Genomic DNA, 25,688 nt, shown 5'->3' with positions numbered 1-25,688 from the left:
CGGGCACCCTAAGCACGGGGCCACATGCTGTCCTGTCCTGTCCTGTCCCTAGCGTGTTTATCATCCATCTCCTCCACGATTAGGCTCGGTGGGGACAAGAGCCATGTCCCCTCTGTTCCCTGTTGGGCCTGGCCCACAGTGGTGCTGACTGCGAGTTTGTTGAGTGGATGATCTACCTGCTCTTTGCAGCAGTACCAGCAAGGAGGCATGGCTTTGCGCCAGGTGTCCCCGTTATACACTGTGGGCAGCAGTAGCTCTGAGGGCTGGGGAGGCTCACTCAGCTCCCCCTCTTGGGAGGAAGGGTCTGAGCAGCTTCGCTGAGCACATGATGCAGGGACCGTCAGCAATTTCAAACTGGACTCCAGACGGTGGCTGGGAATGCTCAACTTAAAAAAATAATACTAAGGGGGCAGGGGCTGTGCAAATAGCAACAGCCCCTCCCCGCCAAAGCTCCCTGCGGGTTAATTTGGCCTCTCCTCCCTCTGCTGCCCCAACACGTTGCCCCAGCCCCCTCTGCCGGGCAGACCCTCCTTTTCTGGCACAGGTGAACCGCTGCTATGTAAAAAGCCGAGTGGAAAGTTAATTACACCCTGGTTTGTTCAGCTGTGGCCAGAGTGACCTGTGGGCCCCAATTATAGGGCTGGGGCTGCGTGAGGACTGGCACCTTTGCCAGGCTCGCTCCTGGCTGCCGGCTGGCTCGAGCTCGCCTTTTGTGTGCCTGCTCCAGCTTCTTTCTTGCTCCCGCAGCATGGTGGGGCGCACTGCTGCCGTATTGGCTTGGGGTGCCCCTCACTCTGGCTGCATTTGGGCAGTGCAGAGCCGGGCTGGGGCCAGCCCCCAGGGGCTGTGCTGCCAGACACACAGGTGCAGGGCACGAGTCCCTGCTGCCGGGGGAGCGTGCTCAGCCCCTTGGTGTCAGCTGACACTGCACCATGCGGAAGGCCTGGGGGCTTGAGCATGATCAAGGACACCCCACCCACCCACCCAACACCCGTGGGCTTTCCTATATGCCAACAGTGTCCAGTTAGGAAGCACAGAGCAAGAAACGGTCCCGCTGATGTTGGCCTCACAATGTACTGAAAGCAGGGAAGAAACCCAGTGAGAAACGTTCAAGTGTGTGGAGAAGATAAAAGCAACTGCTGGGGACTTAAATATATGTCACGGCACATGTTATTCTTGGATGCAAAGATTCCCTATCACAGACGGGTCAGTCGCCCCTAACTGAGCCTGTTGGCTTAATGTAAGCCAGCGCACCCACCCGTGGGGCTTACCTGAATCTGCAGTTCGTGAGACAAAGTCGCACACAAGGGCAGGCAGGTGTGTTCTGAAGAAGGGACAGAGGTGGGGACGATAACCAGGTTCCGATGGCCCTGCAGCCGGAGGGTTCTGAGTGGTGCTGCACAGGCCAGGGGGTGGACACGAGTTCAGAATGGACCCAGCTCCACCTGGGACCGTAGTGTTTGAGTGAGGTATCACTGCACATCTCTGGGGACGATGGGTGCCTCTGATTGGGATTGGGATGAAGGCATAGCTATCCTGAAAAAAGGAAATTGGGTTCCTCCCTCTCTCCTAAAGCCAAAAAAAAAAAAAAAAAAATCCCAAATGGATCAGAAATCTAAACAGAAAAAGAAAACTTAAAAATACTGAAAGAAAACATAGGAGAGATTTTAAAGAACATTAATAGGATCAGAGTGAGGAAGACCTTTCTAAATATAACCCCAAGCCCACAAACCATAAAACAAGACCGAACCAGTTAACTCAGTAAAAATAAAACATTTTTGCATTGCAAAACCCATAATAAATCAAGCCAGAGACGCATAACACAGGCAAAAGATAATTCCCTTAATGTGTAAGGAGCTCTTATAAACACTAAGAAAATAGCCAATAAATCAACAGGAAAATGGGGCAAAGACTGGGCCGAGGCTCAGCCCCGTTGGCTCAGGACGCCAGGCCCTGCCCAAGGCCGGCGCCTTCTCTGATTGGCTGGTGCTACACTGCTGGTTAGATATTTTGAATATCTCCCAAGTGCAAAGGATAGAAATGAAATCAGAAAAAGAAATACTAGTGGGATCTTAAACATTTAAAAGGATTCAGAATCCTGTTTATAATAAGAGAACTGTGCATTTATACCACCGGGAAATACCATTTTTAACCTACCAGACTCGCAAAGACGGACAAGTTTGCCTGTGCCCCTCGATGGCGGGGGTGTGTTCCTTCATGTCCAGGCCCGGGGTCACGTACTCCTCTCCATTCCTCAGGATAGTCTTGGCCTGTGGCTAGAGCACATAGTAGGTGCTCAGCCAATGTTCGTTTCTCTTGTCTCCCGCAAAGCACAGAGGCATGGCAGCAGTGGAAGTGGTGCAGTGGTTAAGTGAAAATGGAAGTTGTGTGTGCTGTGCCGGGACCTAGTAGGTCTTCAGTTAATGTGTGATCAGAGTGAGTTTCTTATAAAAAATTTTGTTTATTTATTTGAAAAGCAGAGTTACAGAGAGAGACAGAGAGAGAGAGAGAGAGCTTCCATCAGCTGGTTCACTCCCCAAATGATAGTAACAGCCAGCTGGAGCTTGGCCGATCCAGATCCAGGAGCCAGTAGCTTCTTCCAGGTCTCCCACGTGGGTGCAGGGGCCCAAGCACTTGGACCATCTTCCACTGCCTTCCCAGGCCTGTTAGCAGGGAGCTGGATTGGAAGTGGAGCAGCCAGGACTCCCAGCTGGTGCCCATATGGGATGCCGGCAGCGCAGGAGGCGGCTTTACCTGCTATGCTCACTATGCCACAGCACCGGCCCCTCAATGAGTTTCTTTAGCGTGCAGCCTGAACAGGAAGCCTGGTGAGCACCAGGGATGGAGACGGTGGCCTGAAGGGTGCTTCTTTGGCTTGCAGGGGGAAGTGTGCCTTTAGCAGGTGTGTCGAGGTAGAGAGGCCGCTCCCCATGGCTGGCTGGGAGCATGCTGACTGCGTGCAGCCACCTGCTTGGGGCTGCTTTTTGGGAGGGAAGCAGATGGGCGTGGTGGGCTGCTGGCCGGTTAGGTGTGCCTGGCTGGTGGTTGAGAGTGGGACTCTTCCTGGAACTGCCTGTCCTCTGCCTTCTGAGCCACAGGTGCCCGAGAAGTCCACAGGCTGCAGTGCGCTGCGGTTCCGGGGCAGGGTTGCCGCTGTGCCTGTGTTCCTGGTGGTGAGGGCGAGGGGAGTGGCATGGACTTCCTTTTCAGTGGCTGGAGTCTTTGTCCACCTCCCGGGAAGCCTGTGGTTTGCAGGACATCCTCAGCTGGCTCAGCGGCACAGGGCGAATGCTGCCAGGCCCCCGTCCCTTCCCAAAGCCAGGTCACAAGCCTAATGCTAGAGGAGGCCGGGCTCATGTGCGTGGGGAGCCAGAGTCTGTGTGCGTCTGGGGGCTCCTGGGGACTCTCCCGGCTGTGGCGAGTTGCCCACTTCTTTCCTACCCACGGGCATGCCCACCCTCAGGGCTTTCTCAACCTTGACCTTCCTGGGTCTTTGTGTCCAAGGGCGTGCTCTGGCAGAGCACAGAGTGAGTGTATCTGCTGCACACACACCCTGGCACAAGCCTCAATGGATGGATTCTGGAGCTGGCTCTGGGGGAGGGAGGTGTGCTGGGCTGGGCCTCCTGGGCTGGGCGCTGCTTTCTGGTTCCTCACTCAGCAGCAGCCAAAGCTTCCTGCTGTTGGGCCCAGGGGATACACCAAGTAGGACCTTGAGGCCTGAGCCCCACATCGGCCTTGCTGTTTGCAGATGTACGCCCAGTGCGGCCTGCGCCCAGCCTGCTGTTGTCCATTTCAGCCTGGAAGTTTCCAGAAGGCCTGTGTTGGCAAGCACTGATATAACACCTGCTGTGTTCCTGGGTGCGTGTGTGCCTGCATGTGCATCCCCACGATCACCCCCACTGCTTTCTGCCAGCAGGGAAAACAGACTTAGCTGGGAGATGGAGTTGTTGGGCCACTTTAATCGCAGGGCACATAGTAGGTCCTCAGTTAAGTTCTGTCTGCATGGAGACCCAACTCAAATTAACAAGCAGAATAAAGAGAGTTCACTGGCTCAAGGCACTGAGAAGTATGAGTGAGAGTGAGACTGGGTTCCAGCACAGCCTCCAGATCCTCCCTGGACTCTGCCCCAGAGCTGTCTTTGTGAACCCATTACTGTGTGTGTTTGCACAGGCTGGGCAGAAGTCTTGATTCTGAGTGGAACAACCGGGACCAGGACCCTTACCTCCCCTAGTCATCCCCATGGCCAGGAGGAGACAGAGGCGTATTAGCAAGGGCACATAGGCCCCCGGGACTGAGAGCTGGGGAGAGGGGTCCCCCGGATGGTGGCCAGGGAGCATGGACATCTGCTCCGGGAGGGAAGGATTATACACAGATGAGTATGAGAGTGTCAAACAGTCCCACTGGGTGCCAGTGTGCTGGGTGCTGAGGGCCAGGTCTGTTGAGTGCATCTCACAGCATCTAGCTGGCTCATCTTCGAGTTTTCTGGACGCAGAGTCCTTTCCAAGTTTGGCCTAAAACTCATTTTGGGCTGCAGAACTATTTTTTTAAAGATTTATTTATTTATTTATTTGAAAATCAGAGTTACACAGAGAGAGGAGAGGGAGAGAGGGAGAGAGAGAGAGGGGCAGAGAGAGAGAGAGGGAGAGATGTCTTCCATCTGATGGTTCACCTCCAATTGGCTGCAACCGCCGGAGCTGCGCTGATCCGAAGCCAGAAGCCAGGAGCTTCTGCCGAGTCTTCCTATGCTGGTGCAGGGACCCAAGGACTTGGGCCATCTTCTACTGCTTTCCCAAGCCATAGCAGAGAGCTGGATCGGAAGTAGAGCAGCCAGGACCTCAACCAGTGCCAATATGGGATGATGACACTACAGGCGGTGACTTTACATGTTATACCACAGTGCCAGCCCCAACAGAACCATTCTTTAAAACACAGCCTGTTGGGGCTGGCGCTGTGGTGCAGCAGGTTAAAGAACTGGCCTGAAGTGCCGGCATCCATATGGGCACCAGTTCTAGTCCCGGCTGCTCCTCTTCCAATTTGGCTCTCTGCTGTGGCCTGGGAAAGCAGTGGAGGATGGCCCAAGTCTTTGGGCCCTGCACCCACTTGGGAGACCTGGAAGAAGCTCCTGGCTCCTGGCTTTGGATTGATGCAGCTCCGGCCATCTGGGGAGTGAACCAGCGGATGGAAGACCTCTCTCTCTGTCTCTACCTCTCTCTGTAGCTTTGTCTTTCCAATAAAAATAAAATAAATCTTTAAAAACAAACAAACAAACAAACAAAAAAACACAGCCGGCACCTGGATGGGATCAGGCTCTTCAGAGAGACAGGCCTTGGCCATGGCCACACAGGATGTGGTGACTTAGGCAGCACCCACCCTGGGGGACAACCGAGCCTTCCTAGGAACGGTTCAGCTTCCCTGGGGCGGAGAGAGGCTGTTGCGGCGCATGCCTGGCCCGGTGGGTGCTTTCTGGGGTGCCTGGGTCAAGCTCAGCCTCTGCGGCCTCGCGGCGTTGGACCTGGTCTTTGCTTCTTGAGAGGAGTGTCCTTGACAACTGAATTCCAGCAAACTTTGTGGAAGTTGTGCCTCCCCTTGGGTGCCCCGCGGAAGCTGTGTCCTTAGCCCCTGAAGCCCCTGCCTCTTTGCCTTTTGTGGGCAGAGCTCTGGGATGGGAGCGGGGATGCGGCAGGTAGGCTTTCGAGCTATGGCGGCCAGGCCTTGGCCAGGCTGGGGCGGTCCGTGTGGCCCTTGGCCCTGGGGGCTGCAGTGCCCACGTGCTGTTGGGCGGTGGCTCTGGATCGGTGAGTGGGGGGGTCTGCTGTGCGTGTGTAGTCCTGGTGAGCCATCATCAGGCAGAGCAGGGAAGGGATGCAGTGCACGCCCCAGAGTCACAGCCACACAGGCTTTTGCTTTGTTCTGCAGGCTTTTCTAGAACACTCCCACCCCCCAGCCGTGTGTGTGTGTGCAGCTCTGAAGCCTCCGTGTCACTGAACCAAGGCCCCTCGCTCCTGGAGGTGCTGGTGCTCTCTTGCGTGGTGTGGAGAGCTGATGTTTCCTGGGTTCCCTCTGAGGTTTGAACTCTGCCTCTGGGTGAGGGTAAGAACCTCCAGCAGGAGCCCTCACCTGGTTCTGGAGCAAAGAAGGCAAACGGAGTTGTTGCGTGAGTGTCCTGTATTATAGCTTACTGTGGGCTGACTTTGTGTCCCCCTCAAATTCAGATTGAGATCGGATCCCCTGTGTGACAGATCCTAGTGAGAGACAGGGCCCACAGGGTGCAGGGACGCCTGCATCCTATATTGGAGTGCTGTTTTACATCCCAGCTGCTCTGCTTCTGATCCAGCTTCCTGCTGATGTGCCTGGGAAAGCAGCAGATGATGGACCAAGTACTTGGGCCCCTGCTACCCAAGTGGGAGACCCGGATGGAACGCAAGACTCTTGCCTTTGGCCTGGCCCGCCCCCGTCAGTTGGGGCCATTTGGGGAGTGAACCAGGGGAAGACCTCTTTCTCTCTCTTTCTCTCTCTTCTCTGTCACTCCACTTTCAAATAAATATCTTTTCAAAAAGTGAGCTTTATAAGGACAGAAGTCGTCTGTTTTACTCAAGAGTCTATTCCCGGTGCTAGAACGGTTCCTAGCACATAGTAGGTGCTTTGAAGCTTTATTCTGTGAATAAATGAATGGACAGCGGAGCAGGCTGTAGTTCTGAGGAGCAGGAGTGTTTAAATCTGTGCATAGAAGTGGTTTTGAAGAAGTTAATGGAAAGTGGGTGTTAAAAAAACTATACATGGATTTTAGATTTTGGCACCAAAATAAACATCTTTTAACATCCAGTTTTCCAATAGTTTTTTTAAAATAGCCTGGTATTTGTCCTGTATTTATCTTCATTTTTTTAAAAAAATTATTTTTTCAAAAGGCAAAGTGACAGAGTGAAAGGGAGAGAGAGAGAGAGAGAGAGAGAGGGAGAGACAGAGAGATGTCTTGCATCCACTGGTTCACTCCCCAAATGACTGCAACAGCTGGGGCTGGGCCAGGCTGAAGCTGGGAGTCTGGAACTCCGTTCGGCTCTGACCTAGGCACCGGAAGTGCAGCAGCCAGAGCTCAAACCAGCACTGGAATTTGGGGTGCCAGCCTTGCAGGCGGCCGCTTAGCTCGCTGGGCCACAATGCTGGCCTCTGTATTTGCTTGTCCCTTTGGGTGCTGGGAGTTAGACTAAGGGATGCGGGACTAGGTCATTGAGAGTTTTCGACAAGGTGTCAGTTTGTTCAGCGGCTGTAGCCAAAATGCCGGAGCCTGTATTGTTGCCTCTAGGAGGCAGATGTTTATTTCTCATGGTTCTGGAGGTCAAGGCCCTGCAGAGTTGGCGCTTTTTTAAAGATTGATCTGTCTGTCTGTCTATCCATCCATCCATCTATCTGAAGGGCAGAGCCAGCCCTTGGGCCAACCTCTGCTCCTTCCCAGGCATAGCGGCCGGCACATGCAGCTCCTTCTGGGTCTGCCCTTGAGCCCATTTGACCTCCCCAAGCCACCAGTCAACACGCCTTCATCAGGGCCAGCGTCCACGGGGAGACTGTGTTGTGTAGCTTCGCTGGAGTCTCTGGGTTCAGCCGCACCTGAAGCCAGCCCTACGCTCCGTTCTGTTTAGCTGAGCCAGTGAGTTGCCCCACCTGACTGGTGCAGGTTGGGGGTTGGTTTTCTGACACTGGCTACCAAGTAGTCCTAACTTCCCGTGAGGCCTCCCCTTCCCCGTGCCTCCTGCCCTGCCTGATCCGGGCCGCCCAGCTCCTCCGATGGTGATGGTGCGGCTCCCGGGTTGGCGTGTTCACCTTTGCCTGTGCGTATAGCGTGTTAGCGGAGGGGCTTCGTGGGATGAGCTGAGGCCAGAGCTGTGTGCCCAGGGCAGTGGGCTAGGGGCGTCGAGTCCTCCAACCTTGGTGCTCCAAGGGATGGACCTAGGACCAATTCTGGGAGCCACAGCTCCTCCTAGTCCCTGTGTAAGGTACAGCTTTCTGGATGTTAGAAGCTGGAGATGGCCCAGCCTGTGGCGGCAGGGGTGGTTGGGGTGCGGCGCTTGGGGGTGGCGGTGGGGGTGCAGAGATTGTCACTGGTCAGTTTTTCCGATTTCTCTAAACCGCAGGAGTCCGTGCCTGGCATCCCTAAAAGGACACCCTAACACAGGAAAAATAAAGAACATTCCCCAAGCAAAGTGAGAAAGCAGCCAAATTTATCTCCCGCTGCCTGGGGTGCGCGGTTCACGGAGTGCAGGCAGCAGGGGGTCCGCCCGCAATGGCGATTCCACCTCTGCTTCCACCCAGGGGCCTCTGGCGCCGGAGGGAGAGGGGCAGGAGCTGCTTGCGGTGCTGCGGCAGAGGCTGCGGGAGCTGGGGGTTGAGCAGGGAAAGAGCAAGGGGATCTGCAGTGTGGCCCTGGCCCCGCTCTGAAACGCAGCTCGGCTCTTGGTGGTGTTTTGGCAATGGATTGAAGCGGTGTCTGTGCCAGCTCAGGGAAAAAAAAATGTACAGGGGGTTATAAAATGCTTCATTTTGTGTTAAGCAGCTTTACTTGGGAGTTGACTGGCTAGGGCTTGGCTGCCTTTGGAAATGACATCATGGCTCTGGGGGGCACTTGGGAAGACCGAGGCTGGCGAGGAGGCAGCTGTGCAGGTTGGGGGGAGGCGGCTGGCTTCTGGGGTGCACACCCTGCCCCTCCTGCTACCTTGGAGCTGGGCAGCTCCTGCTGCAGAGTGACGGGGTTGAGGGTCACGTCTGCCGGAGGCGTCTGACGGGCTCCTCTAAAGGTGGCAGGGGCTGGGAGGGTGGGGATGTGGGCCTAAGAAGGCAGAAGAGGAGAGAGGGTCCGCATCTCCCAGCCCCTTCCAAGTCGCTCGTGGCTGGTGTAGACTGCACCCTGCTGGCCTGGCCTTTGCCTTCCCACTCGGTTCCTCCTTTGATGGGACGTGCTAGTTCCTACCCCAGGGCCTTTGCACCACCTCTCCCCTCCTCCTGGAGCTGCTTTCAGGTTTTCCTGTAGCCCCTGTGCTGCTCCTCTGGTCTCCGCTCAGCACCACATGGGCCGGCCCTCTTAGGTGAAGCTCCCCTCCCTTCCTGCGGAAGCTGCTCCCTTCACTTTGCGGGAGCCCACCGCACCTCTCTGCTTTCCTCCCTACCTGAGAGTGCCCTGCGATGAGCTTTGGGATTGCTGTCTCTGCCACTGGAAGGCGGCCCTCTGCTGTGTGTGTGTCCCAGGGCTGTGTCTGTCTCTGGCCCAGCAGAGGCCCTGGTGCATGGTAGGTGCTGTGGAAATATTTCTTGAATGACTGGTTGGAAGTGGCCTAGGGGAGCGGCACGGGGAGCAAGTTGTTCCAAGTGTCACTCACTCAGGTGCTTTCTTGGGGGCTTGCGGCTTCTCCTTCTTCCTGCCATGCCTCCTCGGGCCTCCCCACCTTCTCCCTCTTCTCACCTGCCTCCTGGGGGCTGGGGAACAGAACAGTGGCTGTCCTCTGTGGAGTGGACCCTCCCTTTCCTGTTTGGTGTTTCCCGTGTGCCAGGCTGTGGCTAGGTGCTGGGGCCGTAGGGAAGGCAGAATGAAGAGCTGGATGCCAGTGGGTGGCCTGGGATGCCTGGGTGATGGATAAGCAGACACTCCTGGGTGTCTGCCCAGAGCCCGTGGTCTCCTGGGAGCCCCCAGCCCCAGGGCGTGGCAGCTGGACACCAGAGCTGGCCCTGAGAAGCGGCTGCGCCTCACGATGTCGCCTTCTCTCTTCCTTTCCCAGCCTGCCTGGGCTGATTTATTTTCCCAGGAGGAGGCGTGGCGGCCTTGCAGGGAGAAGGGCATGGGTCACAGAGGCTGGGGTGGGCAACCGGAAGGACTTTCCCCTCCTCCCAGCCACGTGGCTGGTCGCTGACTTGTCCATCTCCCTCCCTCTTGGACACCACTTCCTCTCCTGGCTCTTGCTCAGTCTTAACAAACACCTTGCTGATGTCTGTTCTTAAACACTGCTTAGGGCTAAGCCTCTGCCTGTGGAGCCGGCATCCCATATGGGCGCCGGTTCGAGTCCCGGCTGTTCCTCTTCCAATCCAGCTCTCTGCTACGGCCTGGGAAAGCAGTGAAAGAAGGCCCAAGTCCTTGGGTCTCTGCACCCACCTGGGAGACCCAGAAGAAGCGCCTGGCTCCTGGCTTTGGATTAGCTCAGCTCTGGCTGTTAGAGCCATTTGGGGAGTGAACCAGTAGGTGGAAGACCTCTCTCTCTGTCTTTGGCTCTCGATGAGAGCTTGAAGCTCAATTTCTCATTATTTCCTTAACAACAACACTGTTTGAAGGATGCTGCGTAGCCTAAGTCCCTCCAGGAAGCAGATGGTGCGGACAGGTTGGTTGAGGTTTTCCCAGAGGGCCCCATGATGGAGGCTGGCAGGGGAGGAGCGTTGGCTGAAGCGAGGGGGCCGCCGTGGGGAGGGCTGCCTGTAGGGGGAGTGCCTGCAGGGATGCATAGTGCGGTGGACAGAGGTCGAGGGGCAGGCTGCATGCACCCTTCGCACCATCCCCGCTGCTCCCTGGTTCTCCTGCAGGCCTGGGCAGACAGTGGGGATGTGTCCTCTACCACTCTGCCTGGGACGGTGGAAGCTGTGCCACCTCTCCTGAAGCAGGGGTCGGGGAGGGGGCTCTGTCCAGTTGTTGTGAGCTGCGGGAGTCCGGCCAGCCCTTGGCTACTGGGGTCGTGTGCCATGGGCCACCAGGTAGGAGGACGGAGGAGCCATTCTGTCAGGCACAGGCCCGGCTCCTGGCAGGTGTCACCATCCCAGGCATGGCCGAGTTGCCAGAACTGTGTTCTGTGGGTGAATGAAGACACAAGCCCCTTCTTGTGATGGGCGCCTCGCCCTGTCGCTCCGCTGGCGGCTTCCCGGGAGCGCATGAGCAGGTCAGGGGTGCGTCTGCAGAGCCTCTTTTGTTACATGTTTCTCTCACACGTGGCCTCCACGCGCCTGAGGGTCCAGTGAGGGAACCTGGGCCCCAAGGGCCACCGATGTTTGTATCTGCACACAGGACGAGGTGAGGGACGCTGCGGCCCCCATGTGAAATGAGAAGGTGGAGGCCGAGGAGACGCTTGGACTGGCCGGCTGTCTTTCCTAACGCTGCTCGGACAGCGGCCGGGGTAGATACAGGAGCCGATTGTGGGGACAGCCTGGGGCCCCTGAGGAGCCCGCATGGTAGACTGTGAGGATCATGAATAGGGTACCCCCACCTCCCAGATTCTCTGCCTTTTGAACAAATAAACTGATAAATAAATCTTTAAAAAATTTTCCATGTTGGGGCCGGCACTGTGGCATGGTAAAGCCGCCACCAGCGACACCAGCATCCTATATGGGCACTGATTTGAGACTTGGGTCCCAGCTGCTCCACTTCTGATCCAGCTCCTTGCTGGTGGCCTGGAAGGAGCTGTGGAAGATGGCCTAAGACTTTGGGCCTCTGCCACCCCTGCAGGAAACCTGGCTTCAGCCCGGCCCAGCTCTGGCTGTTGGCGACCATTTAGGGAGTGAACCAGCAGATGGAAGAGCTTTCTCTCTGTCTCTCCCTGTTTCTGTAAATCTGACTTTCAATTCAGTGGCTAATTAAAAAACAACAGCACATCGATGTGTTCTGTTTGGTGACATTTCATCCTGCCTCCTGCCCTGTGTTGTGGCTGGTGCCCTCCTACTGCAAACTTGCATCACACCCTGTTTCTAGACCCTAAGGCGCGCTTGACAGCTCTAAAGTCAAGATGCACCTTGCAGTCTGTGGCTTGTTCAGCTGGTGTTGCCAGGTTGTCTATGTTTTTCTTTTTCGGCATCCATAAACTAATGGTACGTTTTTACCATCCAGGGTGTCCTACAGCCGATGAAATATAGTGCATGTGTATCCATAGAAACGATGTTGTATTGATTTTTGATTAAAAAAATAAACGACACCATCCTGGAGCTATCAGTTTGCAGCTTGTGGTTTCTCACTCGATATGTACCTCAAGGGGTTGCCCACCTTGGTCCTTCCTCTTAGCACGGCCCGTTCTTGTTATCAAGTGCCATGTGAGCACTGGGTTTTATGCAGCGAGTGCCCTGGCCGTGGGCGTATAGGCTGCAGGGGCGCGCGTGTGTGTCTCCACGGAGCAGTGCTGCTTCCCTGGTTGGTGTGGAGAAGGGCCTTTGCATTGTACTCTTCTTCCTTCCGTTCTGTCCCGTCCACCCCATCTCGTTCCATACCACCCCATGCCCCCCATTCCCCCAGGGCTCACTGAGTGTCAGATGCTCTGCCTACATCAGTCCTGGTACCCCAGGGGCTGCTGGTAGAAGCCGGGATGGCCTCCCTAGCGGCTTCTCTTGCAGGCAGAGAGGGCCTGCGGTGAGATGTGGGTCCTGACTCCAGAGCATCCCCAAGGCTAGCCTAGGGTTGGCGCTGTTCTGAGGAAGGTGTGGCAGCCCTCCTTTCACAGGCTCTCTGGGTGCTCCCAGGTGGGCAGGGCTCCCAGAGCAACAGAGCTGGGGCCTCTGCCCTGCCCCAGGGCGCCCCGGACCCGAGGGGGCACACACAGGCCAGGCTCTGCAGGGCACTGTTTGGCTTGTTGTGGGCGTTCCTTCTTTTGGAACCATTGCTAGGCTGTGGCACCTGCTGCTGCCCATGCAGGTGCTGGGCCACCTCCTTCCTCACCGGGAGGCCAGGGCTGGGGGGACGGGGCAGGACGAGCCTCCTGGCTGCTCAGCCCCTGGTGATCCTTGAACAGGTGAGGAGCCTGCCCTGGATGGACGAGTTTTCAAGTGCGCACGGATCTCTTAGAGCCTTGTGAAAATGTAGGCTTGAAGTTAGCAGATATCCTCCTTCCTTCCTTCCTTCCTTCCTTCCTTCCTTCCTTCCTTCCTTCCTTTTTTGTTTGTTTGACAGGCAGAGTGGACAGTGAGGGAGAGAGACAGAGAGAGAAAGGTCTTCCTTTGCTGTTGGTTCACCCTCCAATGGCCACCACGGCCGGCGTGCTGTGGCCGGTGCACCGCGCTGATCCGAAGCCAGGAGCCAGGTGCTTTTCCTGGTCTCCCATAGGGTGCAGGGCCCAAGGACCTGGGCCATCTTCCACTGCACTCCCGGGCCATAGCAGAGAGCTGGCCTGGAAGAGGGGCAACCGGGACAGAATCTGGTGCCCCGACCGGGACTAGAACCCGATGTGATGGTGCCGGCCTTTTTTCTTGTTTTTTAAAAATTTATTTTATTTATTTGAAAGGCAGAGTTACAGAGAGGCAAAGGCAGAGAGAGAGAGAGAGGTCTTCCATCCACTGGGTCCACTCCCCAAATGGCCACATTGGCCAGGGCTGGGCCAGGCTAAAGCCAATAACTTCTTCCAGGTCTCCCACATGGGGGGGTGCAGGGCCCAAGGACTTGAACCATCTTCTACTGCTTTCCCAGGCCATAGCAGAGAGCTGGATTGGAAGTGGAGCAGCCAGGACTTGAACCGGCGCCCATGTGGGATGCCGGCACTGCATTTCTTACAAGCCCCTAGAGGATGCAGCTGCTGCTGGCCCCCTGGGAGTGACAAGGACCTTGGGCAGAGAAGCAAGCTGTGGAGGCCGGAGGACCTGGGAAGTTGGGACCCCCGGGACATTGGGGTCAGCACCACTGCGGGCATGTCGGGCCGCGCCCTCCTGGAGACTGCGGGTTATTTTTCCTTGCATTTTTTGCTCCCTGCTCGCCGTCAGTCACGCGCAGGCCAGGGGATGGCTTGTTTTCAGCAGACAGATTCGTTGCTAGCTCCCCCATTGGTGTTCAGAGGGGCTTCCCTCCCGCTGCGGGATGTTCCTCACCCCCAGCCTTGCCCACTAGATGCCAGCAGCAGCTGCCCTGGGTCCCCTCTGGCTGCTGTGACAAGATGCCTGAGCCTGGCTCCTCTGTTAGCAACAGGAGACCGAGGTGCTGGCAGACTGGGTGCCTGGAGAGGGCTGGTCTCACGCCTCAGTGTGGCCTCATGGGGCAGAAGGCCAAAAGGGCTAGTAAGCCCCGCCCCCAGGCCTCTCTTAAAAGGCACATGATCTCATTTGCTCTTAAGCCCCTGGTCACCCCCTGCATACCATCATCTGGGGTGGGCATCCTGGTGCAGCGGCTGAAGCTGTAGCCTGGGATGCCCAAATCTCATATTGGAGTGCCAGTTCCAGTCCCGGCTACTCCACTTCCCATTCCAGGTCCCTGCCACACATGTAGGAGACCTGGATGGAATTTCTGGGTCCTGGTTTTGGCCTGACCCAGCACTGGTCATTGCAGCCATTTAGAGAATGAACCAGTGAATGGAAAACCTGTCTCTCTCTTCCTCTCTCTGCCTTTCCAATAAATAAATAAATAAAAATTTAAAACAATGCTGCCACCTTAGGGAGCAGATTTCGGCATATAAATTGAGGGAGGGAGGTTCAGACCATAGCAGAGGCACAAGAAAGTATGCCCCTGAAAGGCTGTGCTGCGCCTACTTGGAGCCACCGAGCCCGCTGGAGCCCTGGTTGAGGACAGGGAGCACAGCCTGGCCCCACGGGGTCCCTAGCGGCTGGTGCCCTGGCTGGCACAGAGAGGAGCTCGGGGTGTTGTCTGAAAGAAGGCAGCAAGGTGAGCACTGGGGAGCGGCATCTCTGATAACCTGCACTTAGAAAACACAGGTGGCCGGCGCCGCGGCTCACTAGGCTAATCCTCTGCCTTGCGGCGCCAGCACACCGAGTTCTAGTCCTGGTCGGGGCGCCGGATTCTGTCCTGGTTGCCCCTCTTCCAGGCCAGCTCTCTGCTGTGGCCAGGGAGTGTAGTGGAGGATGGCCCAAGTGCTTGGGCCCTGCACCCCACGGGAGACCAGGAGAAGTACCTAGCTCCTGGCTTTGGATCAGCGCGGTGCGCCGGCCGCAGCGCACTGGCCGCGGCGGCCATTGGAGGGTGAACCAACGGCAAAGGAAGACCTTTCTCTCTGTCTCTCTCTCTCTCACTGTCCACTCTGCCTGTCCAAAAAAAAAAAAAAAAAAAGAAATTCCCCTCTGCTTCCTTCCTTCCTTTCTTTCCCCATTTGGTGTTTGGGTGCCTTTCCTGGGCTGAGCTGCTGAAGGGTAGGGCCTGGCACATGGCAAGTGTCTGGTAAGTGTTTGCTGGAAGAGCTGTCTGAATTCACCAAGGGAATCAACTCTTCCAAGAGCTCCGAGCCGCCTCCTTTTATTTCACTGAAGATCACATTCATCACGCGAGCCGTCATCCCTCATTCATTCATGTAGTTACTAGTGTATTCATTTGTTCAGCAAATATTTATTGGGCACCTGCTATGTCCCGGGCCCAGTATGAAGGCAGGCACAAGCCGGTGAGTGAGCAGGCGTCGTCCCCACCTAGCAGCCTTACACACTAGTGGGAATGTTGTATCTCCTATATGCGCTTCGAGGGAAGGCACATCCGAGGTGATGTGGTGGAAGTGCTGAGCAGATGTGTGGGTGTAGGCAGCAGAAGAAGGCCGGGAGGGCTTCCCCGAGGTGGTGATGCTGGAGCTGGGAGCTGCAAGGAAGTGCTTAGGGCACCAGCAGGCAGGGCCACCCCCAGCCCCATATGAGAATAAAGAATTCAAGGTGACAGCAGTGTTGTATCGAAGCAGGTTAACACGGTCTGCGATATAGACATCCCATATGAGTATCTGTTCTTGTCCCGGCTGCTCCACTTCCCATCCAGCTGCCTGCTAATGCACTCAGGAAAACAGCACATGGTGGCCCAAGGACTTGGGCCCTTGCCCTAGCTCTTGAGGCCATTTGGAAAGTGAACCATCAGATACAAGATCTCTCTGTGTGTGTCCCTCTCTCTTTGTAATTCTGTCTTTCAAATTCATGTATTGTTTTTAAAAAAAGAACTTAGTTTTTTTTTAATGAGAAGCTACATAAATAGATAAATCCAATCTTTCTCAAGACTTCTTTTTTTTAAAAAAAAAAAATGTATTTATTTATTTGAAAGCCAGAGTTACACACAGAGAGGAGAGGCAGACAGAGAGAGAGAGAGAGAGAGAAAGAGAGAGGTCTTCCATCTGATGGTTCACTCCTCAGTTGGCCAAAATGGCCGGAGCTGTGCTGATCCGAAGCCAGGAGCCAGGGGCTTCTTCCGGGTCTCCCACATGGACACAGGGGCCCAAGGACCTGTGCCATCCTCCACTGCTTTTCCCAGGCCATAGCAGAGAGCTGGATTGGAAGTTGAGCAGCTGGGTCTCAAGCCGGCACCCATATGAGATGCCGACACTGCAGGTGGCGGCTTTACCCGCTGTGTCACAGCATGGGCCCCTCTCAAGACTTCTTTGCACTTATTTTGTAGTTTAGTGGGTGTTTTTCTGTTTTGAATCCTGCAAGTCAGGGGCATCCGCATCTCCGTATATAAGGCTCTAAAAGTCTTGGCCCTGAGTCTGAGATGAGTAGGAAGAAGTGGGCAAGGGCTGTGGGGAAAAGTGCTGCACACAGTAGCCAGGGCGTGTGCAAAGGCCCTGTGGAAGCAAAGGTGATGCGGTTTGTTGGCTGACCAGTAGGAAGGCCAAGGAGCAGTGACAAGGTAGCAGTGGGATGGAGCTGAGAGGTTGTTAGGAGCAGACCACATGGGGCCCTGGATGTCGTGGGAGGAAGCAGGATTTTACCCTAGTACCAGGCATTGGGGTAAGCTGCTGGGTGGCATGGTCTGATGTGTGCTCTGAAAAGGTCATGGTGGCTGCTGTGTGGAGAAGGGATGGGGCTGTGGCTGGTCCTGGCAATTGCCACCTGCATGCGAGTGCGAAGGCACCGCTGTGTCGTTGACACTGTGGGCCATGGCCCTACTCTGGTCAGGTTTCTGGGCTCACTCTTCCCTTTTCTTTTTTTAAAGATTCATTTATTTATTTGAAAGGCAGAGTTACAGAGAGGCAGAGGTAGAGGTAGAGGTAGAGGTAGTAGAGAGAGAGAGAGAGAGAGAATTGATCTTCCATCTGCTGGTTCACTCCCCAAATGGCTGCAATAGCCAGAGCTAAGCCAATCCGAAGCCAGGACTGGAGCTTCTTCTGCATCTCCCACATGGGTACAGGGGCCCCCCAAATTGGTGCAGGGGCCCAAGCACTTGGGCCATCTTCTACTGCTTTCCCAGGCCATAGCAGAGAGCTGGATTGGAAGTGGAGCAGCCGGGACTCAACTGGAGCCCATATGGGCTGCACTGCAGGTGTGGTTTTACCCATAATGCCACAGCACAGGCCCCTCCCTCTTCCCTTTTGGGGTCAGAAGCCAGATGGAATCAGAAGACTGTGGGTGATGTTTGCATTTCCAGCTCGCTGTAAATCTCCTGGAAGTGACCCGTTTTGCTTCCATCGTGCTCCTGTATTTTTTATGAATGGATGATAAAAAGTGTGGCAGGGCCATTTGTTTTAATTTCCTTCTGACACCTGGACTCCGTGTTGGGTGGCAGCTGGCCCGCCTGTGGCTGCAGGTCTGCCCCTAGGCAGTGGGGTGGTCCTGCCTATACCTGGCTCTGTTAGGAAGGGTGGGGCCCTGTGCCCTGGCCTCCTTAAGGCAGGGAGCCCCTTTAGATCCTAGGACTGCAGGCTCCGCACCGGTGTGCAGGGAAGGGACTGTCCAATGGCCAGGCAGCTGCGGCAGCAGTTGGCTTGGAGGTAAGAACTTGAAAGCTCACCCCACTTGGGATCACCAAGGTCCTGCCATCCTCTCAGGCGTGGATATCCCCTTGCTTCTCCAGATACATTTTTCTTGTCTCATGCTTGCTCTGTAAACTCCCTGTAGAAGATCTGTTAGGGAAACACAAGCCAAAATAAGGAGGCCGCACCTCACCAAAGGCTGGAGACGCGGGGCTGTGGGGTGGCCCTGGTCTGTCCTGATTCTTAGCCTGCAGCCTGCTTGGCTTCCTCTCACCTGTAGTTGCACCTGCCTACCGTCCTCAGGGCCCCCTTGAATGTGAGTCCAGGGCCCTGCAGCACGGTTGTGCTAGGTTGTGTGTTCTGGCCCTCTCCCAGACACACCTCAGCCGTCCACTCCTGAGCTGCCTCTGTGTGCTGGGGAGGCTGTGTGGGACGGGCTTGCTGGGGGAGTGGCTCCTCCTTCATTCTCCTTTCCCTCCTGACCACCTGCGCCCAGCCTGCCCTAGAGGCCTGTCTCTTTGCCCCTCCCACCTTCTCCCAGGAAGGTTTCCTGACCCACTCTGCCGTCATTTGGCCGGTCCTGGAGCAGGTGAAGACACCTGTGTCTTGCATCGAACTACCTGGGTTCAACTCTGGGCTCTGCTGCTGTCTCAGCTTCCTGCTAACAGACTCTGGCAAGCACCAGTGGTGGCACAGGTAGCTGGGATCCTGACACCTGTGTGGAAGCCTAGGCTTGAGTTCCTGGCTCCCGGCTGCAGCCTCTGACTGGTCCTGCTCATTGCAAGCATGTGGGGGAGCTGGGTCAGTGAATGGGAGCTCTGTCTCTGTCTCCCTCATGCACAGCCACACATGGCCCAAAGACTAGAGCAAGGAAGAGGCTGGGAGGGTTGGGTGGTAGTAGGTGCTGGCAGGGCTGCGGCTGGGGCCGAGCGGATGGACACCAGTGGGCAGTGGAGGTCCCTGTAGCTGCAAAGATTTTGTGCCTGGCTCCCAGCTCTGGCAGCCGCGTTGCCAGGCCCCCAGCATGGCCAAGGCTGCCTTTAGTAGCTGGTGTGTGTGTGTGCCGTGGGAGTGGAGTTTTGACTCTCGTGATGCACTGCAAGCCCTCGCATTCCCTTCAGACCTATTCGAGCCTGGGAACCAGGCCCTCCTTGGTTCCAGCGTGTCCACAGCAGGCACGAAACAGAAGTTTCCCACACACTTGAGACAGGCTCTGTGCTGTTCCCGGCCCTCCAGGAGCACACAGCTGGGGCGCAATCACCCTGAAGCTGGGCAGCACTTTCAGTTCTAACTTTGGAAAAGCTGGTCACCCTCCTCGTGAATGTGCATCCCCTCCACCCAAGGAGGAAGTGTCCAAACTCTGCAGGTGGGGCTGAAGGACCCCGGGGACACTTGGGTGTCCTGTTTCAGGTGTGATGTGCCCACTGAAAGCCTTTGTGGGACTTGGGGCTTGATATTGGAGATATCAGATCCAAAGCAGATGCAGGCAGTCCCAAGCACAGCTTAGCCCACTGTGCCACACACTGGGCCCTGGGGTCCACTTTGAGAGCTTCATTCATGGCCTGGATGGGTCACTAAACACAGAATTAGTACCCATCTGCTTGGTGCTAGGCAGTTGCTGGGCACAAACAGGCAATGCATTGGGAGCACCTGTCAGGCGCCCAGTGAGTTGGGCCAGTCCAGTCCTGCAGCTTTGGTGGGCCCCACCCAGGGCAGTGGTGCTAAGGAATGGAGCAGCCTGCAGGGTCTCATCCCTCCCTGTCTGGCCTCCCCCAGGGCTGACACCAGGGCGTGGGGGGGTCCCTCCTGCCAGGCTCTTCTTTGAAGCTTTTGTCCCTGTGGCCTGTGAGGGGCCTTGGGTAATGGAACCTTGCCCCCTTCTCTTGGAAAAGCCATTTGTCCATTGAAATGCAATCGACTTTTGAAAGGAGGAAAAAGACTGTGGAGCCTCCAGGGTGAGAATGTGTTTGTGGTACCCACAGGTCAGCTCCAGACTTGAGTTCCTGCTGGGAGGCACCGAGAGGCAAAGTCTCCCAAAAATGGGGGGTTGGGCTGGGTGTCCCAGGCTCCATCCCACCCCTCAGTCCTGCTCCTAAAAACTACCCATGATTTTTATTCCTTCTTACATGCTTAAAAAAAAACCCAAAAAACCAAAACAACAAACATGCAATGAGGGAAAACCCCAAGCTGACAACGTCATAGGTAGCACAGTTCAAAGAGAGTAAATCAGAGACAAAATGGAAATTTCGAGAGATTTCTTTGTGTGTGCCAGCGGCCATGGGGCGGTTAAGCAGGTCACCTCTCCAACTGGTGCGTGTGTAGGGAGGTCCCCGAAGCCCAAGCCCAGCCCAGCTCTGGAATGCGGTGCGTGTGCATGCGAGCGTGCGTGCGTGTGCGTGTGTGTGTGTGCGCGCGTTCCTATCAACAGATGTACACATTTATCAAATTGCATCTGCTTTTACCTTTAAAAATGCATGCACGCGAGCATATGGCACGTTATCCTGCCACGGGGGGAAGAGTGTGTGTGTGTGCGCGCGCGCTTGTGTACACGCACGGGCGAGCCTGCTTGGCGCGCGCCTCACGCACACGCGTCTGTGGCCCAGAAACTCCTTTGGCGGAGAGCACTCGTGGGGCGCGGCGCCGCGCGTGAGGCGGCCTCCCCGGGGCCCCAGCCTGGCCCTGGGCCCACCAGGCCACGAGTACATTTCCATCCGTCTCCGGCCCCCATCACCTAGGCAGCTAATTCCTTGGAGCCCCTCTGCCTTATTAAAGTCACAGATCACTTGCCGGAGCTTAACGCTGTCAAGCCCGGCGTGCCCGAGCCCCTGCGCCCCTGCGCCCCCGCGCCCCGCCCCGCCGGCCGGCCCCTCCCGGAGCCCCCTCCCCCGTGTGATCTGCAGGAGGACGCCTCCCCGTGATCAGCGAGGTCGCCTCCAGATTCCTTCAGTAAAGCCCTTGGCAGGGCTACAAGGGCCGTCACAGCTGTGCTGCACAAGCCGGCTTCCAAAGGCGAGGACGGGGCCGGCCCGCTGGAAGTGGCTCGGCGGCGGAGGGGTGCGAGGCGCGGCGGCGGCCGCCGAGCGCGCTGCGGCGCTCCCCGGCCGCCGGGCCGCCTCCCCCGTTATGAAATATGGATGGTACCGGTTCCAGCGTTGGGAGACTCGCCGGCAGCGCGGAGCGTCTCCCAAGGCCCGCCTTGTGCATGCACCTAAACACTTCACTGAGCAATCTGTCAACATGTCAGCAACACATGTTTTGTAAAAAGCTTCCAGTGGGAGTAATGACTCCCACCAGGACTTCCAAAATGCTTTGAATTCAGCAGATTTCTATTGCGGGCATCCCCTGGGGTGCCTTTTACAATGCCTACATTTCAGAAATTTGAGCCACAGACCCCTGGGGATTTCCTTTCATAATGCCTCAAAATGTAGGGTTATATTGTTGGAAGTCCCCATGGGGTCTTTATTAATACCTGAATTCTGAGGAACTGGAAATTACACGGGGCACTGCAGGGGCCCAGAGCCACACCAGGAAGAAGAGAAAAACTCTGTGGGGAGATTTTTTTTCTTCATGCAAGAGTGAAAGAGAAGAATTTGCTAAAGGACAAAATTGAGTGTGTTTGAGCTTCCTTCATTTAATCTGCCTTCTAGAACGCTACAGTAAAATCTGCGACGGGGAAGGGGGGAAATGACTTTTCTATTTTTAAATCTCACTTGGATATTCCAGGGGCCGGAGTCCGTTCTCTTTAAACACCCGGCGTGGAGGGGCATTGTTTAAAAATAAATTATTTTTCTTAATGGTAATTGGAAACTCCTCTGCCCAGCCCCTGTGTGTCTGGGTCTCCCCTCTTTGCCCAGAGCTGTTTGGCTCCTGGAGCGCTCATTGTCAGGAAGCCCTTGGGGTGGGTTGAGAGGCCGGCCAGCACGGCCCCCTCCCCTCCCTGTATTACAGGTGAGAAAACCAACCTTGGAGATGGCACAACCTCCCATGCAAACTGGTTTCAAACCCTCACTGCTGTTGGGGGCTCCAGTGCCAAGTACCAAGACTGCCTGTGGCTTCATGGTGAGTAGGGAGCTGCTGATGTATTAAAAAGACAGAAGGGGTGCCTTCCGGTGCACAGACGAGCGTGTACCCCCCATGCACTTACGTGTGCATCACACACGTGTGTGCGTGCGACAGCCTCTGTGTGCCTTGGCCCAGCCTCCGCCGTCTGGCACACTCAACCTTCGGTGCTGTTTTTTAAGTTGCAAGACTGAAACATGGGAAGCCTCAGGGTTCATTTAAGCTGCCTCGCCCCCCCCCCCCCCCTTCTAAATCTGGCACTCACTGGCTTGCTGAAAAAAGGCCTCTCTATTTCTGTTACGGTCTCATTGACTGGGTGGAGAAAATAACATTGAGAGAGGTAACTTGCAGCAGGCAAGGCCGAGAAATTCCGAGTTGCTCATTAGCCCCTCCCCCTCCCTCCCCCTCCTCTCCCTTTCTGCCAGAGTGACTGGATCACACAGGGGACTCGAATTCACATTTTCCCCCTTGGTGAGACTCCCAGACGGTGTTCAACCATCTGTGGTCCCGTGGGCCCCAGGGAGGCGGGGTTTGCCCATCAGGAGCTGGTTGGGTCAGAACTCGGCAGAGAGCCCTGCACCCACCCTGCGCAGGCCGGTTAATTAAGCGATTGCATCACTGATTCAATGGCTGTGATTTGGTGCCAGGGCGCAGGCTGCTGGGTTCTTGGGCTTCGCCTCGTTCCCCTGAGCTGGGAGTTGTAGGAGCCCTTTCTTTTTTTCCAGCCACATTTTCCTTCTTGGGGACAAGGAAAAAGGGGTCGTCCTCTCCCCCAGCCAGGAAGTCCCGGTGGCTCCCGTGGGGCTGTGGGCTCGGAGCGCACCCCCTGGAGGGCTTTTGCCCCTCCCAGCAGGCCCCCCACCCCCACGGGCCTCAGCAGGGGGCCGGAGGCTGTAAGGACTCGGAGCCCCGAGGGCTGATCTGACATTTTTAGCTGTAGACCTTTGTTCAGAGCAATTCCAAGTGGCTTTGGGTTGAGTGCCTTCTTTTTTTCTGCACACACACACACACACACACACACCCTGGGCCTCTTTTTTTTTTCCTTTTTCGTTCAAAGCGATGGGATGGAGTCCGACCCTGGGAACCCCATCCTGGTCTGCTTCCCCGAGCCGCCCTCTCCTGCCTGGCCAGGGTCGCCCGGATTTCCCAGCAGCCACTGGGCCATCCGCGGACTCCCCAGGGAGCCCGACCTCCAGCCTCGGGCGGGCCCAGAGGTGCTGGGGTCGACGGTGGCTCGGACCCTCACGTGGGGCAAGCCTACCCAGATGCCGCCCAGCCCATCCCGACGGGGACGCCTAAGCGGCCCAGGCGGGGCGGCCGGAGCCCCCTTCCGGCTCGGTTTCCTGGGGGCGGTGTTCTGCCAGCCCCCCTGTCCCTTCCCCCCCAAAGCAAACGGAACTCGGCCGTCTCCTCCGAAACGTCCCAACCCACACAATAGAAATTCCTGCTCCTTCTGGTGAGTCTCCGAGTAAACACGGGGCCCTGCCTCTGGCCGGCCGGGGGCTCGCGAACTCCGGTCCCTGAGAAAACCCGTCCTGTTTGCCAGTGGGGACGGGGGAGCGCGCCCTGCACCCTGACATCCCGGTGACTCCGGAGAGGAAGAGGCGGGCGAGGGCAGCCCGGAGCCCCCAGCAGCAGTCCGGGGAAAGGGCTGCCAGAGAAACCTCCTTAGAGCAGGGGCTGATTTTATGTTTTTATACATCTATATGTCTTGGCCACATTTATTTATTTATTTCCAGAGGGCTATTTCTGGCGTCTGCCTGGGCTGCCTCGGAGCGAAGCCCCCTCTTCCAGAATTTCCTTTCCTTTATTAGAGTTACAGCCGGGCTGTGCGCGGCCCCCGGGGGAGCCGGCCCGCCGCTGGCAATTTCTCTCAGACACCCAATTACCCCCTGACGTCAGCGCGCCGCGCCCCGCTCCCCGGGGGCCTGCGCCTTTCCCTTTGTAACGCTAATAGCTGACTAGCTAAGTGCCTGTCTGCGCCTTGGCAGAGGGCTTGATTGTGTTTTCGGCTGGATACTAAATCCAAAAACTATGTAAAAATGTCAATAGGTGAGTGCACATTGATTTTGGTTAGTCACAGTGATATTTGAGCCCCTTCGGGGCCTCTGTCTGGGGAAGTATTTTACAAGAAAGATAATATAACAGAAAATTACTGGAGCCGCGTGGGTCTCTGGCGGGTTTCTGAGGGGCCTGCTAAATTGCCGCAGAATCAACAAATGCTTTATTAATCTAAATTTGTGGTTTTGTTCTCTCTCCTCTTTCAGAAGGTTGGCGTTTTAATGATGCGGGCGGCCGGGCCGGGCGGCGCGGCCCGCACCTCGGCTGGGCGGGCTGCGGGGGGGACCTGGCCGGTAATGAACCCTCGGCGGGGCCCGGGAGCCGGGCGGCCGCGCTCCCAGCCGGCTTCCTGGGGAATGCGGAGCGGGCGCCGCGCCCGCCGCCTGCCAGGCCTGGGCCTGTGCGCGCAGATAAAGCGCGGGGCTGCGGGCCTGGAACAGCTGTGCCGGCCAGGCCGACTGGGAGAGGCTGATAAGAGCCCAGGAGGAGCCCAGGCGGGCGGCGTGGCAGCGCCAGAAGTCTGACGGGGGTATCGGGCGACTGGCAGAGAACGTGAACCAGCGCCGGGTCCCGGGGACGCTGGGCAGGACCTGCGGGGAGAGATAATGGGCGCGGGCGCCATCAGAGTCGCAGCACCGCCTTGCGTCTTCCTGGCAATTAATCCCCCTCCCTTCGCCGACTCCTAGCCCCCTGGCATTCTCGGAGCCCGCGCAGCCCCGAGTGCAGCCTGCGCGCTCAGATAATCGGCGCATGCCCTCCTTGCTCCAGGGGGCGGGGCCCGGGGAGGCGCGCGTGGCCAGGAGAAGACACAATTAAAGACCTGGTTCTCAAAAAAAAAAAAAAAAAAAAAAACCACACAGTTGACAAACAAACAAGTCATAAAAGAAAACCCCGCTGAAAAGTTCTGGACGTGTCGCTCCGGGAGCTCATCTGATCTTGGCCTGCAAGGGAAGGAGGAAAATGGATGTCTTTTGTGAGAGGGCCGCACCGCGCGTCTGCTGGCTGGGCAGGACAATGTGGCGTCGGGCCCGGCCCGGTGCACCTGGGAGCCTCGTGCCCGCGGCGTCATGGGACAGCAGTGTGTGCCGCATCCAGATGTGCCCCGGCCTGCCCTCCTCCACCTTTTGTCCCTTCTCCACAATGGCCAACCAGCGTGCTCGCGGTGGCCGCCCGCCTGCTCCGTGGGTGAGCCTTTCCCCCGGCCTTTTGTTGTGTCACCGACAACGTGCGCACGCTGGGACGCACCTGCTCGCACAGACACGCGTGCCCGCTCCGCGGCGCGGCCCTGGCTTGTTGCTTCCCGTGCCTGTCCCATGGTGCCCCAGGGAGTCCCCCGTTTCGGCTCCAGCATCTTAAGCAAATAAAACACTCCAAACCATTTCCCTGGAGTCTTTTGAAATTAAAATCAGTGTGCAGTAAAACTGTCAGTCCAGTGTGCAAGGTGTAGGCCTCTGAGTGACTGGAAGTTGTATAAAGGAAGGCGTCAGGAGCAGAGTTCTAGATGGTTCTGCTCGATGCTCCTCATCTACCCGAGATCCTACTTGTAGGGAATTCGTTTTTGGGGAAACAGTTTCCTGTTGGAAGCCCATGCAGTGAGCTGGAGATGTTGTCTCCTTCCCACGCACCCACTGGCCTTCCCTCTTTCTGGAAACTGCTTTTCTTTCTGCTCATCTCTTGGGTAGGTGGCATTGATTCGATACCCTGAAGTCAGATGATGGAGGGTCCTGTGGGAGACAGGCTTCTCATGTTACTCTGGTCCACTCCTTCCACCCTGGTGAGGTCTGAATTAGCCTGTTGGGAAGTTATGTCCCCACACATGGCAAATTCTGGAAGGTCAGAGAAAGGTGTCAGCAACCTCCTGCCCCAAAACTTACTACATCCTGCATCGGCTCTCAGGGCCTCCCCTGAGCCTTGACTGCTCCAGAGAGCGGGAGGAAGGAGCCCCTGCTACCTTCCACCCCCACCCCCACC

The 25,688-nt window shown here is 56.6% G+C and overlaps 1 protein-coding gene and 1 long non-coding RNA gene across 6 annotated transcripts in view; one reads left to right on the top strand and one right to left on the bottom strand.

Annotated features, from left to right (window-relative positions):
• Positions 1-25,688, top strand: part of ZNF423 (zinc finger protein 423) — a 328,940-nt gene that overhangs the window by 113,011 nt on the left and 190,241 nt on the right. The window contains exon 1 of one of the 5 annotated variants that reach the window (XM_051833901.2): positions 22,693-23,112. The exons of 3 other annotated variants lie outside the window; for them this stretch is intronic. Coding sequence is in view for 1 of the 2 variants with exons in the window: in XM_070063169.1 (XP_069919270.1) it covers positions 23,699-23,708 (10 nt within the window). In the remaining variant the exon portion in view is untranslated. Of the gene's footprint in view, positions 1-22,692; positions 23,113-23,166; positions 23,709-25,688 lie in introns of those variants that run through there. One more of the 5 variants, XM_070063169.1, reaches the window with a different exon arrangement.
• On the bottom strand, positions 23,600-24,903 carry LOC138846689 (uncharacterized). Its single transcript, XR_011384220.1, has 2 exons — positions 24,760-24,903; positions 23,600-24,658 (listed from the first exon to the last, which is right to left on the bottom strand). It is a non-coding gene; the product is annotated as an uncharacterized lncRNA (long non-coding RNA).

Source organism: Oryctolagus cuniculus, chromosome 18 (assembly GCF_964237555.1).
Source record: "Oryctolagus cuniculus chromosome 18, mOryCun1.1, whole genome shotgun sequence".
Taxonomy (NCBI): domain Eukaryota; kingdom Metazoa; phylum Chordata; class Mammalia; order Lagomorpha; family Leporidae; genus Oryctolagus; species Oryctolagus cuniculus.
The sequence above is the reverse complement of the archived record's forward strand: the minus strand, read 5'-3'. Positions and strand labels throughout refer to the sequence as shown.